Raw genomic sequence first — 16,503 nt, forward strand, 5'->3', positions numbered from 1 at the left:
TTAGATTAAAATGAAGAAGTTTTTTTATTGGAGGGGGGGAGTAAGGTTCTCTGATACAGTTTAGATGTGAACTGATAGACTGGTTATTGTTACAAGACTTGCTGGTTGGTGATATGTTCAACACATATTTTGGTTTTGGAACTTTAATAAACAGATTTGAAGAAAGAAAAAAATGTGAGAGTAAAGGATGAGAGTGAGAAAGCATCGTAGTTTTGCATCAAGAATGGACAGAAGAAGCCACCAAGTATCTATTATTGTTCCTAACCTACCTTCTTCCCCAAAGGGTCTCCCGCACTTCACACAGCAGAAATGCTCTGGGTGCCAATTCTTATCCAGGGCAGTCACCATTTTCTGAGAGGACACAAAATCAGCATTAGAAATATAATGTACGATACAGTGTAGATAAGAGAATAGAAAGCAAGGTATGTGTGTGTGTGTGTGTGTGTGTATATATATATATATATATATATGCAAATTAAGGGCCTCTTACGCACTATACAATAAGGCCTTAACTTGGATGCTAAGATGTTCCCTCATGATACTAACAAAGTTGTATGTAAATGAGGGATCATCATATACAAATCAGTCTTTACTAGGCCTGCAGGAAATAATGTGATATGCTCACCACACCCCTTCCACTAGCTCATGGGCTTGATAAAGGATAAACATGTACAGCCCCATTTTAGGAATTGAGATGTGCAGGACAGTGAGTCTCCATTTTCACCTGTATTTTAGAATAGAATCTGCCAATGTAGATAGAGCCTGTCTTAAACTACAGGGAAATGGACTTCAGCTCGGAACCTTAATGTCATCTTTGACTCCTCTCTCTCCTTCTCTGCTCATATTCAACAGATTGCCAAAACCTGTCGTTTCTTTCTCTATAATATTAGCAAAATCCGTCCCTTCATCTCTGAGCACTCTACCAGAACCCTTATCCACACGCTTATCACCTCTTGTCTTGATTATTATAACCTGCTTCTCACCGGCCTCCCTCTTAGCCATCTCTCTCCTCTTCAATCAGTCCAAAACTCTGCTGAACGACTCATTTTCTGCCAAAGTCGCTATGCTCACATTAGCCCCCTCCTTAAGTCACTTCACTGGCTCCCTATCCATTTCCGTATTCAGTTCAAACTTCTCTTATTGACCTATACGTGTATTCACTCTGCCGCTCCCCATTACCTCTCCACTCTCGTCTCTCCCTACGCTCCCCCTCGGGTACTCCGTTCTGTAGATAAATCTCTCATCTGTCCCCTTCTCCTCTACTGCTAATTCTAGACTCTGTTCCTTTTGTCTTGCTGCACCTCAAGCCTTGAATAGACTTCCCGAGCCTGTGCGTCTAGCCCCGTGTTTGGCCGTTTTCAAGTCCAAACTTAAAGCCCACCTCTTTACCACTGCTTTTGACTCCTAACCACTACTCACTTGCCCTGTCCTTTTACCTCGCCTATTTATTCCCTTACCCTTAATTGTTCTGTTTACCTGTCTTATCTAGTTTGTAAGCTCTTTGAGCAGGGACTATCTTTTTTGTGTATGGTGTACAGCGCTGTGTATGCCTTACAGTGCTATAGAAATGTAAATAGTAGTAGTAGGGTGCATGCAGTATAAACATCCATTTATGTTTAAACAATTTATATTGAAAAGTGCAGAAAAGTACAAACACTATATTGTAAACTATTCAGCATTTTTCAGAAAGCTTATAAAAGTCCCTCCCATCTTCCCAAAGCAGAAAACACTCCATACAGGACCAAATATGACAAAAACTCTGAAATATAGATGAAATCAATGTAAAGAATAGACCAAGTACCCACAATATACCCAAAAATCTCCCCTCCAAAACCAAAAAATATCAATGGCCACAGGCAAGCTAGCATATGTCATGTGAAAACTGTTGAATCAAGCAAAGGACCTACAACAGCTCACTCCCAAAGGGAGGAAAGAGAAAAAAAATAAACAACAAAACATGTTCTTGTATATATATATATATATAAAGTATCACATACCATGTAAATGAGTTTATCTTGTTGGGCAGACTGGATGGACCGTACAGGTCTTTATCTGCCGTCATTTACTATGTTACTACTACTACTACTACTATTTAACATTTCTAGAGCGCTGCAAAGTGTACGCAGCGCTGTACAAACACAGAAGAAAGACAGTCCCTGCTCAAAGAGCTTACAATCTAATAGACAAAAAGTAAAGCATTTAAATTTAAAATATTTAAGCAGTCAAGCACAAAAGAACAGTCACAGAAGGACTGAAGATGTTGAAGGGTGGTCAGTGTGATTAGGTGTAACTCTGGTTGGAGTAGTGGGAGAAGGTGATAGAAGAATAGAAATGGGTGAGGTAAAGTAATGAGTGGGTTGATAGGGAGGTTATATAAGACATGTCACTCTAGGGGTGGGTGGGTAGAGGGGTAAGTCTAAAGCAGGAGAAGGTATTCTCTGCAGCCTATCTGTGAGATGGAAAATGCTCTCTGAAGCTGCTGCTATAAGTTGTTAGTTTTCTCTCCCTGAAAGAGATCCAAGCCACACCCACGAAGTTCAAACTGTCAGTGGGGAGGGTGAGGGGAGGAAATGGCAGTGCTTGATGAAAAAGAGAGCTCAGTTTGATAGGAGATATACTATAGGATGTCATTCTGAGGCCAGGCTAAGTCTAAAGCAGGAGAAGGTATTCTCTGCAGCCTATCTGTGAGATGGAAAATGCTCTCTGAAGCTGCTGCTATAAGTTGTTAGTTTTCTCTCCCTGAAAGAGATCCAAGCCACACCCACGAAGTTCAAACTGTCAGTGGGGAGGGTGAGGGGAGGAAATGGCAGTGCTTGATGAAAAAGAGAGCTCAGTTTGATAGGAGATATACTATAGGATGTCATTCTGAGGCCAGGCTAAGTCTAAAGCAGGAGAAGGTATTCTCTGCAGCCTATCTGTGAGATGGAAAATGCTCTCTGAAGCTGCTGCTATAAGTTGTTAGTTTTCTCTCCCTGAAAGAGATCCAAGCCACACCCACGAAGTTCAAACTGTCAGTGGGGAGGGTGAGGGGAGGAAATGGCAGTGCTTGATGAAAAAGAGAGCTCAGTTTGATAGGAGATATAGCAGCTTCAGAGAGCATTTTCCATCTCACAGATAGGCTGCAGAGAATACCTTCTCCTGCTTTAGACTTAGCCTGGCCTCAGAATGACATCCTATAGTATATCTCCTATCAAACTGAGCTCTCTTTTTCATCAAGCACTGCCATTTCCTCCCCTCACCCTCCCCACTGACAGTTTGAACTTCGTGGGTGTGGCTTGGATCTCTTTCAGGGAGAGAAAACTAACAACTTATAGCAGCAGCTTCAGAGAGCATTTTCCATCTCACAGATAGGCTGCAGAGAATACCTTCTCCTGCTTTAGACTTACTATGTTATATGTTACTATAAAGGAAGGGCAGCATGGGGACCCCATCCATAAACCATTTAAAAAATATATGGAATATAGACCCTTAGAAAGCCAGTACATAACCGTTTACTTTACAATCCCAGAAACATAACCAGTTATGTTCCCAACGCTATCACAGTGGCCTGTTAACCTTGCCAGCTTGGATTTGAGGGGCCAAAAGTCACTTGAGGGATTAAGAGGGCAATCTCCCAATCTCTGCAGTAAAATGCTGCTCAACAGCAGCTGGTCACTAAATCCTAAGATTGCTTGGCAGTAGATATAACTCTCAACATTGATCTCTTAAGAGACATTTAGGCCCCTTCTGAAATGAGAACTAAATTTCTATGAACTTGCCATGCTCTTCTCCTGCCCGCAACGTACCCAGGCTACGCCCCCATCCATTTGCATGCACTTGGGTCTAATACGTGCATATCCCAGGTTTTGTAAAATGGGGGACTTAGACATTTATGTAAGAGAAAATGTTTACGTGCCAGTTTATGCACATATTAAACCCAAATAGGGCTTGTAATGGCCTTATCATCTGTCTCAGAGAAGATTTTAAATTTTTACTGTACACAGAATATCTTGAAATCTTCCATACTGACTTTTTCACTTTGGGCTAGTTATCAAAGAGGGATGTGATTGAGGTCTACAAAATCCTGAGTTGTGTAGAACGGGTAAAAACGAATCGAGTTTTCACTCTTTCAAAAAGTACAAAGCCAGAGGACACTCAATGAAATTAAATGAGAATACTTAAAAAAAAATAGAGGAAATATTTTCACTCAAAGAACTGTTAAGCTCTGGAACTCATTGCCGGATTGTGGTGACAGCATTTATCATATCTGGTTTAAAAAAAATGTTTGGACAAGTTCCTGGAGGAAAAGTCCATAGTCTGTTATTGAGATAGGCATGGGGAAGCCATTGCTTGTCCCAGGATTGGTAACATGGTATGTTGCTACTATTTAGGTTTCTGCCAGATACTTGTGACATGGACTGGCCACTGTTGGGAACAGGATACTGGGCTAGATGAACCATTGGTCTGACCAAGTACGGCTATTCTTATGTTCTTAATTTATACTTCATGTCCCTATCCCCTTTCTCCTCCATTCCTCTCCCTGCCAATAAAACAGAATTATAGCAGAATTATCTAAAGCAACTGTGGAGATAACAGAAGATACGTCAGAGGTATCAGAATATGCAGTTTGAATAAGAGGATACAATGGAGATGAAAAAAAATAGAGTGAGCAGAAGAGCAAAAGATATCACAAGTTAGGTTTTTAATATTTTTGAGTTTTGAAGATACTGAATTCACTTACATCTAAGATGGGTTCATTGCAGAGCCCACAGCGTGGGGAAAAGAGGTGGAAATAATCTCTCTCACAGTAGGGCAAACCATCCTTTTCAAAAAAGTTTGTGCCCCCCATTTCCTTCTGGCAGTGACTACAAACAAAATGCTCAGGGTGCCACGTCTGTCCTAGTGCTGTCACTACCTGGAAGAAAGAACATTTCAGTTAAGAATAAGGAGCAAGGTTAACTCTTCTGCACTACAGACAAACACACACACAAAAGGTTGAGGGCTACACCATTCTGTGATAAGAGAACGGTGAACAGAAAGGGCAAAGTCAACACGTCACGATCACAGCCAGCCAAAAGTATATAGGTCAAGAACAACCAAACCCTCTCTGTCATAGACAACTGTCCCAGGATATGTGATGGCTCCTTACTTGTCCAGCAATTGGTTTCTGGCAGGAGGCACACAAGCCCTTGGCCACGGTGGAGATGCCCTGCCGGGTAAGATCAGACTGTAGCATCACCAGCATGCTGTCCAGATTCCCACTCTGTGGAGGCACTGTGGTCTGCACCACTGGCTGTGGACTGGCAACTGTGCTCTGAGTCTGAGGAGGATTGACAGGAGGGGCCTAGAATTGAGACACAGTTGTACAGATTGTCAAATATTATGTAACACACACAAAGAATAAAACATTTAACATACTAATATATTTATACTCTCTTACTCTCCCACAGTTCTCTCCTTTCTTTAGGATTCTTTCAATTATAAAAGGAAATACTAATAGTGTTAAAGTATCAATATTCTCACAGAAGAGAAAGGTTGCAGAAAAAGTGTAATCATGCTGTTGTGACAAGATATGATTTATTAATTTGGTTTTGGCAGGAAATACATTAATATTGACATAGCAAGAAATAACATATGACAAAGAAAGGAAGTGATATGTTAATAAGCAGAGAAAGTAATGGAGCAATATAATTGTAGGAAGCGAGGGTAAGTGATGTATTAATGGAGGGAAGGAAATCAAGCGTTATTGCTAGTTATGTGTCAAATAGTGACGTTACTTATGTAGTCAGAGCAGGAAGCAATGCATCAGTATTGAGCAGAAATTAAGTTCTAATGTTTATGAGAGAAGAAATGGTACAAAAATACATAATAGAACGTGATGTATTGATGATTTCATCACAGGAATTACTGAATTTGTAGCTGGAAACGCTAAAGGTTAGGCCTGGAATCTCTAGGTTCAGAGAACATCCTCCAGGTCTTCAGGAGATCCATTGCTTCTTCATGTCCTAGTAACTGATCTAAGAATAGAGTTGGTGCAGTCATTTGAAGAGGGCTTTAGCTTCTTCTCCTACCTTTTCCTGCATGAAATTGCAGAACCACCAATGGGTCATAAGCAAGCAGGGGCATAGCCAGGTGGTCAATTTTGGGTGGGCCTGATGGGTATGGAATTCCCCCCTGCCCCCTTCCGGTTTGCTCCTCTCTGCACCCCTTCCTGCCCACAAACCCCAAATATTAAATACTGGAGCTGGCAGGGATCCCCAAACTCTGCCAGCTGAAGATTTCCTCCTCCTCGAGCAGCCAGCACTCTTCCAAACAACAGCTGGTACGCAGTACTTGCCTCAAACTGATGCTACTGCTGCCAGCATGCTCAGTGCTTTTGTATGTGCGAAAACTGAGCATGTGCAGAAGGGCTGGTCTCAGCATCAGCTCAAGGCAAGTGCTGCTGGCTGACATTTGGAAGAGCACTGGCTGCTCAAGGAGAGAAAATCTTCAACTGGTAAGGTTTGGGGATCCCGACCAGCCACAGCAAGTGTGTCACAATTTTGGGTGGGCCTGACTCCAAAGTGGTAGCTACGCCACTGTAAGCAAGGCTTAATTTGCAGACAAAAAGAGAATGGAACAGTGGAGTGGAAGAGGGCAGAGGTGGGCCAGGGGCAGAACCAACAGTAGAAGAGGGTCTGGGCTTGTGTGAGCAAGGTAACCATTATCTGCTTTGCTCCAGGCTCACCCCCTAATCTTCCCTGCAGGTTGCCTAATAGGGAGGGCATGAAGCAGAACATCTTTGCTGCTCTGGAATCTAAAGAAATGGTGGAAATTAAGCCCTGGTCATGCAAGATCAGCATGCTAATCATTGGAAAGGTGGAGAAAAAAAAAAAGAAAGAAGTTTGGGGGAGAGGTGAAAGAGAGAAATGGGGGAATAGTAAGAGAGTAAACCAGAAGCAGAGAGAAGTAGTGAGACACAGAGGAGCTGATGCAGAAAGCTTCCCACGCAGTTACCACAGGGTTGACAGTGTTTTATCATGGGATAGCAAAGTAGAATGGGTCTAAGTGTGAGCGTTAACTTGCATGGAAACCCTGATTGCACACCTCATTAAAATGAATGCAATTGCGGAGTTCAGCTTTCTGTGTCATGCAATGCAAAATAAAATAAAATAAGAAAAGTCTTGGCCACGTGACTACCACAGGAAATATTTTTGCTAGCTCTAGGGTAACATAGAAGGGTTGGTTGGCAGGAGTGGGTGTCTACCGGCACCCCTCTCTCTCCTCTCAACCTGACCACGCTGCCACAGATACTTTTCTGTATTGGCCCCAGGCCTTCCTTCCCCTCCCCCTCCCCTACAACTTGACTAAAAAATTTATCCATGGTGTCTAGTGGCACCCCCCCACACACACTCACTCACCTGCCCCCTCCTGCATGTACCTTTGATCACCTCCCAACTCAAAATAAAATAATCTCTCGTGTCTACTGGTACCCCCCACTCAAAAAATCACTAATCCCCCCTTCCCTCCTCCTGACTCAAGAAAATAAATCCCTGGTGCCCATTGGTACCTGCCCACCCATGTGACCCCCCCCCTTAGGTACCCCCTCCCTGCCATGCATTAAGAGGCAGGTGTGATGCCACTTTCTCCTGCCTTCAGCATTGCCATCTTAAAAAATGGCAATGCCGTGCTCCATGTGATGCACCCAGGGATGCATGGGGGGGGGGGGGGGGGGGAGAGCAGTTTGCCATGTAAGTAAGAGGGCTCTTTAGGTTGTTTAAGGCTCCTATTATTTGAAAGGAAAGGTCTTTTATGCCTTTTGTTCTGCCTCCCAACATGAAGGCTGAGCATTTAAAGGTGGAGAATCTCAGGCCCAGACAAGGGCAAAGGAAACAAGAAAACTTAGGACTAATACAGGCAAGGGCAGAGGAATATAAGGAAATACCTTGCGCAGTTGCTGGAACAGGGTGAGATCTCTAAACAGAGGGGAGGAGGATCCAGGAGTGAACATAAGAGACTGGAGGCTTTGTTCCCCAGCAACTACTCATGCTGCCTAAAGAGATGCCAAGGGTGGCCTTTTCCCAAAGCTAGAGCTTTACCACTGCTATGCTGAAGACTAAAGGCTGATGGGTGAGGTTTTTCTTGCGGGCCCCAGTCATGTCTAAAACCAGTTCTGGCAGTTGTATATTCCAAAAATGGACATATTCTAATCAAGTCCCTCTTTTCTACTTTTGTTGTCTGGTCATTTTATTTTTCTAGTTGTTTCCAGTCTCTTGTTTTTGCTTTCCACCATCTTCTCTTAACTCTCTTGCCAGGGCCTCCTTGCCCATTTGGCATTTAATCTTTCTCCCTATCCATCATTCATCTTCACTTTCGACCCTGTCTGCTGTGTCCTGCTTCTCACCTCTGTATCTTTGGCCCTATCCTCCTGCCATGTTGAGCATCTCTCCTCTTTCTGTCCTTATCCTTTGCCCTATTCAGCAACTCCCCTTCTGTGTCCATATCCTTTTCCCTCGGTCTAGCATTGCCCTTCTGTATCCCTATCCCTCTTCCGACTGTTCAGTATCAGCCCTATATCCCTATCCCACATCCCAATGTCTAGCTTCTCCCCTCATTCTTCCCTTCCTCCTGCACTGCCCATGCCCCCTGAAGCCAACATCTCTCAATCTCTCCTTCTTCCCTCCTATCTCCAACCCTCCCCAGGGGCCAGCATCTTTCTGCCTTCCTTCCTGTCCCCCCTTCTCAAAGGCTGGCATCTCTCTTCTTTCCCTCCTGCTCCCCCTCCCAGAAAGTCCAGCAAGTATCCTCTCTCTTCCCTCCCTCCCTCCTTTCCTTCTATTCCCCCACCCCTCTAATGGTCTAGCAAGTGTTACTCTTTCCTCTTCCCCTCCCCTCCTTAATCTCCTCTCTCCTGCCCCAGTGGCACATCAACCTTGCATTTGTGGCAGACAGTACTGAAGACACACTGCCTCTGGTTGGCCTTCCCACCTGCTAGAAACAGGCATTTGCATCAGAGGCGGTGGGAAGGGGCCTGCACTGGCCAGAGGCAAGGAGTCTTCAACACTGCTGGTAACAGAGGTAAAGTTGGTGAGGGAAAGAGGGGAAAATGGGATGGGACTTGATATACCACCTTTCTGTGGTTACAATCAAAGCAGTTGACATATTACATACAGGTACTTATTTTGTACCTGGGGTAATGGAGGGTTAAGTGAGTTGTCCAGAGTCACAAGGAGCTGCAGCGGCAATCAAACCCAGTTCCCCAGGTTCTCAGGCTACAGCACTAACCACTAGGCTACTCCTCCTGCAGAATAGGGCAAGGATAAGAACAGAAAGAGGGGAGATGCTCAATGTGGCAGGAGAAGAGGAGCAAGGATACAGAGGTGAGAATCTGAACATGGCTGATAGGGATGCCAAGGGAGAGTGAAAGATGCCAGGTCTCTGGAGGGGGGAATGAAAGGGAGAGAGAAAGAGATGCCAGACTGCAGGGGTGGGAAGGAGTCAGGATTCAATGCATGTAAACAGGGAATTTAGATGTGTGAGCTGGAGAAGGGGCCTACAGAGTTGTCCCTATCATTAGGCCAACTGAGGTAGGTGCCTCAGGCAGCACTTTTCATGGAGCAGCATCTTGCCGCCACTGGCTGGCCTATCTGGTTGCATCCCTCCTTCCATCCTTTTTCTCCTGGGCTGGCATCACTCCTTCCTCTCATCTCTGGCTGCGGTCTGGCATCTCCCCCCTTCCTTCCTCATCCCCCTTCCTCAAGTTTAGCTTCCTTCTTTGTTTTTCAAAAGTCAGCAGCAGCAATTTCCATAAGCTTCTCTGCTGCTGGTACTGGCCTCTTCTCTACAGTGGGCCACAGTACTGAGGCAGATGCCAGAATCGCTGCTGCCACCACCTTTTGAAAAACACAAAAGGAAGGTAGACTTGGGGAAGGGGGTTGAAGAAGGAATGGGGGAGATGCCAGACTGCAACTGGGAGAGGGGGAGTAGAAGGAGGATGGGGAAAAAGGACAGGGAGGAGGTTGGAAGGGGGATGGGGAGAGATGGTTTCAGGGAGAGAAAAGGGGAAGGAGAGATGGACAGGAGAGGGCAGAGGGATTTGGGAGAGGGAGAGATGTCAGACTCAGGGAAGGGGCAGAAGGGGTAGGGGAGAGAGAGAGAGGTGAAAAAGGGCAGGGAGGGGGTGGAAGGGGATGGGGAGAAATGGACTCAGCGAGAGCAGAAGGGGAAAGGAGAGATGGACTTAGGGGAGGGCAGAGGGAGAGATGGATTCACAATAGAAGGGAGATGTCAAACTTGGGGTGGCAGAAGAGAGGGAAAGAAATATCATACTCATGGAGGGGGAGAGAGATGTCTGACTCGAGAGGAGGGGCGGAAGGACAGGAAGGAGAGATGTCGGACTCAAAGGGAGGGAAGGCAGGAGGAGGAAGAGATCAGGCTTCAAGCATATAGGGGAAGGACAAAGAGAGAGAGGGAGGAGAATAGATGCTAGGAATGGTGGATCCATGTGGAAGAGGCCATAGGACGGTTGTCAAGGACATGAGTGACAGGAGGATAGTGAGTGCAGCGGGTAGAAATGTGGTAATGGGGAGCACATGAAAGATAAAAGGGAATAGAAGGATGGGAAATGAGTGAGCTTGGGAATAAGAGAAGAAGATAGAAAGTTGATAAGTAGATGAAAAGTGAAAAGGAGTGAAGTAAGAGTGAAATTTGAGTGGACAGAGAGGCAGACAAAAAAAAAAAAAAAAACAGAGGAGAGAGCTTTAAGAGAAAGATCAATGTGTCAGAGACAGGTGTAGTAAGGGAATGGAACAAGACAGGAGGACAGAAGATAAATAACAAATGGACAGTGGCCACTAGAAACAGTTAGCAGAAGACAGGAAAGTAGAAAGAGAAACTGGGACCAACATGATGGAAACTGATTTATCTGAAATCGCCAATGAAATTAAGCTTGGATTACACACCATGGTTACTTGGAAAAATTCATTTAAATTAAAACTTAATACTGAGAAAACTCATTGCCTTATCATCTCTTCTCCCTATAATAAGTTTAAACCCTCAACCTTATCACTCCTGATCTTACCCTTCCGGTCTCCGAGAGTCTAAAAATACTTGGTGTAATTGTGGATTGTAACTTAACACTCGTGGATCAAACAAACTCCACCACAAAGAAAATATTCTTCTCTCTATGGAAACTAAAACGGATAAAACCTTATTTTCCCAGAAAAATATTTCGTAACCTAGTTCAATCACTGGTATTAAGCCACCTAGACTACTGTAATGGAATATACGCAGGATGCAAAGAACAACTTCTAAAGAAATTCCAAACAGCCCAGAATACAGCAGCCAGATTAATTTATGGAAAATCAAAATTCGATAGTTCTAAACCCCTTCGTGAGAAACTACACTGGCTTCCAGTAAAGGAATGAACGAATCACTTTTTAAATTTGCACCCTGGTCCATAAAATTCTTTATGGTGAAGCCCCAGGTTACATGGATACCCTTATCAATCTGCCATCTAGGAATCTTGCAGATCATCTCGTTCATATTTAAACCTACATCATCCTACCTGTAATGGTCTCAAATATAAATCCACCTACGCTTCCACCTTTTCCTTTATTAGCACTCAACCTCATGGACTCTATTACCCTTCCCCTCTTTTCCCGCACCCCTTGTAATTACTATCCTTCCTATTCACCTTACTATACTTTGTATGTTGTTTACCGGATTGGTGATTGCCTATACAGACTGATGTTAGCCACATTGAGCCTGCCAATGGGTGGGAAAATGTAGGGTATAACTATTATAAATAAATAAATAAAATAAAATGCCCAGACACACAAAGATAGGAAAAAGTGTTTTATTTTTAATTTATTAACTGGATTATGTTAGCTTTTGAAATGTACGTTGCAAATGTCTAGGTATTGTATTCAGTATAAAGAAAAAGCATTTTTCTTTCTCCAGTGTTGCAGTATATGCTGAGCTAATTTCTTGAGGTTCCAGTTCAATTTTGTCATCATACTTCTATCTCTAATTTGGGATTCCTTGTTCTGAAACCCTCTGCTTAGTGTGCAGTGGCCGCTAAGAAAGCATATAGAATTTTAGGAATTATTAGGAAAGGAATGGAAACAAAAATGAGAATGTTATGTCTTTGTATCGCTCCATGGTGAAATCACATCTCAAATACTGTGTGCAATTCTGGTCACAACACCTCAAAAAAGATATAGCGGAATTGGAAAAGATACAGAGAAGGGCACCGAAAATGATAATGGGGATGGGACGACTTCTGTATGAGGAAAGGCTAAACTGGCTAGGTCTCTTCTGCTTGCAGAAGACATGGCTGAGGGGAGATATGATAGAGGTCTATAAAATAATGAGTGGAGTGGAATGTGTAGACCTGCCCAGAGTCACAAGGAGCTGCCTGTGCCTGAAGTGGGAATCGAACTCAGTTCCCCAGGACCAAAGTCCACCACCCTAACCACTAGGCCACTCCTCCACTCTACTTGTAGTAGGCGTTTTGGTATTTTAGGGCCCCTTGTAATATTTGTAGTTCTGCCTATTCATAGGTTACTCCTGGGGGAATTCAGCACCACAGTGCAATGCATAATTTGCGCAGAATTCTGTACTTGCCTGGCAGAATTCTGCACAGGGAACAGAAGGCAGAAAAATTCTCAAGTTTCTAATCTCCCTCCCTTTGCAGCACACACCCATAGAGTTTGGCTGTGCATCAGACCACTTCCTCCTCCTCTGCTGGCATGGGCCTAACTGCTGTTCAGAGTTCTGTGTGGTTCAAAGAAGCAGTGGGCCCAGGCTAGCAGAGGAGGAGGAAGTGGTCTGATGTGCAGCTGCTTGTTTCTTCAATATTCCACATTATCTGGAAGGAAAATACAGTAATGGGGAGGCAAGGAGAGAAAGAATACAGAGAGGTAGGGGCTGGAGGCAAAAAGGAGAGAAAGAACTAGGGGTCTGAGAAAGGTTCAGAATCAAGCTAAATCAAGTGAGGAAGGTGTAACCTGAAACTAAGTTGGAGTGAGAGAGATCTGGGCAAGCTGGAACCTGGAGAGCGATATTACTGGTGAAGAAAGAAGCTGGGGGAGTAGTTAGGACTTATTATTTGGAGAAATTCAGTACAAAAATGGCAGATGATGTTTAATGTGAGCAAGTGCAAAATGATGCACGTGGGAAAGAGGAACCCAAACTATAGCTACGTGATGCAAGGTTCTACATTAGGAATGACCACCCAGGAAAAGGATCTAGGTGTCATCGTTGATGATACATTGAAACCCTCTGCTCCAGTGTGCAGAGGCAGCTAAGAAAGCAAATAGAATGTTAGGAATTATTAGGAAAGGAATGGAAAACAAAAATTAGAATGTTATAATGCCTTTGTATTGCTCTATTCGAATACTTTGGGTAATTCTAGTCACCACATATCAGAAAAGATATAGCGGAATTAGAAAAGATACAGAGAAGGACTCTGAAAACGATAAAGGGATGGGACAACTTTTGTATGAGGAAAGGCTAAACTGGCTAGGGCTCTTCAGCATGCAGAAGAGACAGCTAAGGGGAGATATGAAAGAGGTCTATAAAATACTGAGTGGAGTGGAACAGGTAGATGTGAATTGCTTGTTTACTCTTTTCAAAAATACTGGGAAGAGTAGGCACACAATGAAGCTCCTAAGTAGTAAATTAACTCTGGAATCCGTTGCCAGAGAATGTGATAAAAGCAGTTAGCTTAGCAGCATTTAAAATAGGTTTGGATAATTTCCTAAAAGAAAAGTCCACAAGCCAATATTAAGATGGACTTGGGAAAATTTATTGCTTAATTCTAGGATAAACAGCATAAAATCTGTTTTATTGTTCTGGGATCTTGCCAGGTACTTGTGACCTAGATCGGCCACTGTTGGAAACAGGATACAAGGCTTGATGGACATTTGGTCTGTCCAAGCATGGCAATGCTTATGTTCTTGTTCTTATGTCCTGGTGGAATAAACAAGACATTTTTCATGTGTGTGTGGTATGACTCCATAAGGCAGTTCCACTTTGGTTTTATGTTCATATAATATATAAATATATATGGTTTATGTATTTTCATGATTTTGTAATAAACTTGTTTGATTCCTATCAGTTTGTAGTTTTCTATCACTCCCAACCACCTTACTCTCTAATTGTATCTCTGAGGGGGGAGTTGGGGGTGGGGTGGGATGCTGGAGGGCCGGGGGTGCCATCTCATCCCTTGCCTAAGGCAGAATTGCCTTGGGCCACCCCTGGGGGCCCATAAGCATTTGTCACATGCCTAATCAGTGTGACTTGGCACACCTGGGCCTATTTCCATTGTGGAGTCCACTGGTATTGAACTGGAGCCATGGTCAAGGGTGGGACCTGTTTGAAGCCAACAGACTGAGGTCTGGGATGGAAGGGGACCTCGAAAAGAGGAGTTCCAAAGAGAAAGAGATATTGAGTGGAGGAGTAGCTTAATGGTTAGTATAGCAGGCTTTGATCCTGACGACCTGTGTTCAATTCCCACTGTAGCTCCTTGTGACCTTGAGCAATTCACTTAACCCTCCATTGCCCCAGGTACTAAAAAACGTAGATTGTGAGCCCACTAGGGACATACTTGCATATAATATGTATAGCACTGTGTACATCTAGTAGCACTATAGAAATGATTATAGTACTAATAGCAGATACTGTGAGGAGATATTCCTAGGAGGAAGCAATCTACTTAAATATATTTTATGAGAAGTGGAAGTGCTGTTTAGAAGTTATACTTAAGTATTGTGTTATTCAGTAAAGATGAGTTTTAGTTACACACCAAGAACTCCCTCAATGAAGTATGGAGTACTATGGGCACTGGGTGGGTACTTGTGAAGGGCCTTAGAGACTGATTCCCCCCTTTCTACTCCCTGAGGACCAAAGTAAATGCATAAAAACACAGGACAGAATGTGATACACTATGACTTTGAATGTGTAACGTTGAAAAATGTATAGGAAAACTTTAAAATGGTCAAAAGATTTGTTCAGTTGTAAGTGCGGCAAGGAAGAAGGCATGAACATAGATTTTTGAATGAGTTAAAGCCTGCAGATGGCAGTAACAGACACACAAAGTCAGAGAAACAGAGTTCTGCGGCAGATGCAAAGGAACAGCAATAAGCAAGTACTATGGCGAGAACTAGTAATACATTTGAGAGATTGTGATCATACTTCACATACAGTGGCTTAGGAGTGAGGTTCATTACTGTCATGGTGTACAATTATTTGCCACCTAGCAAATGGAACTAAAATGTATATGCAAAGCTGAATACATTGCTCCTCCTTTTTAAGTGGTATAGTGGTTTGGATATTTTGGATGAATTCAAGCATGTATCAGCATTTTTATGGGACTTCATCCCATTGTGGTATGTGGTGTAACATGTGCAATTAGAATAAAAATAGAAACACAAAACATGACAGCAGATAGACCCTATGGCTATTCCAATCTGTCCATCTTCTCAGACTACTAAGCTCTTCCTTTTCCTTGGTGATCCTCTTTACTTGTCACATGCTTTCTTGAATTCAGATATTGTCCTCATTTTCACCACCTTCACTGGGAGGGTGTTCCATACATCCAGGGTCGGCATTAAGGGTGGGCAAACAGGGCAATTGCTCTGGGTCCCAATATTAAAGGGGGCCTCAAATCTGCCTGAAGTTGAAAAAGGGACAGCTTGCAAGCAAGCTTTGGGGCCCCCTCCATAGCATCTGCCCTAGGCCCCATCATGTCTGGCACCGGCTCTGCACACATCCACCACTTTTTCTATAAAGAAATTCTTAGATTACTCTTAAGTCTACCACTCTTCAGCCTCATCCTATGCCTCTTAACGAGGCCAACCTCCTGAGCATATATACCACAAGGGTATTTAAACATTTCCCCTCTCTTGTCTTTCTTCCAAAGTTTACATATTTAGACCATTAAGTCTGCCTTCATATGCTTTATGATGGGAGACCACTGATCATTTTAATAGCCACCCTCTGGATCAACTCCCTCCTGTTTATATTCTTTTGAAGATGTGGTCTCCAGAATTATGTACAGTACTCCAGATGAGGTCTCACTAGAGACTTACATAGAGGTACAATCCCTTTTTTCCACTGACCATTTCTCTGTCTATGCATTCAAGCATTCTTATAGGCGCTGACTCCGTGGGTGCTCGAGCACCCCAATATTTTCACCCGCCGGAAGTCAGAAGTTCCCTTCCCAGCCAGCCCAACCTGCCCGGTGCCCACCCTTTTCTCCCTCAACAGTCCTCCGCCCTCGCCTTCCTGCGTGCCGCCCAGAATTTTAAAACTCATCTTACCTCGGGGTCCCGGCGGCAGCAGTGAAAGGCGAGCAGGCTCGGCACTTCAGCCTTCCCTTCTCTCTCAGCTCTGGTCCCGGCCGCATTTCCTGTTTCCGCAAGAGCGGGACCAGAGCTGAGAGAGAAGGAAAGGCTGAAGTGCCGAGCCTGCTCGCTTTTCACTGCTACCGCCGGGACCCCGAGGTAAGATGAGTTTTAAAATTCTGGGCGGCAAGCAGGA

At 43.9% G+C, this 16,503-nt stretch overlaps 1 protein-coding gene across 1 annotated transcript in view; it reads right to left on the reverse strand.

Annotated features, from left to right (window-relative positions):
* TGFB1I1 (transforming growth factor beta 1 induced transcript 1) overlaps positions 1-16,503 on the reverse strand; it is a 133,766-nt gene that overhangs the window by 22,689 nt on the left and 94,574 nt on the right. The window contains exons 7-9 of the mRNA XM_030210350.1: positions 5,129-5,323; positions 4,721-4,894; positions 270-351 (exon numbers count right to left, since the gene is read on the reverse strand). Coding sequence (XP_030066210.1) covers positions 270-351; positions 4,721-4,894; positions 5,129-5,323 — 451 coding nt within the window. The remainder of the gene's footprint in view (positions 1-269; positions 352-4,720; positions 4,895-5,128; positions 5,324-16,503) is intronic.

Source organism: Microcaecilia unicolor, chromosome 7, assembly GCF_901765095.1.
Source record: "Microcaecilia unicolor chromosome 7, aMicUni1.1, whole genome shotgun sequence".
Taxonomy (NCBI): Eukaryota; Metazoa; Chordata; class Amphibia; order Gymnophiona; family Siphonopidae; genus Microcaecilia; species Microcaecilia unicolor.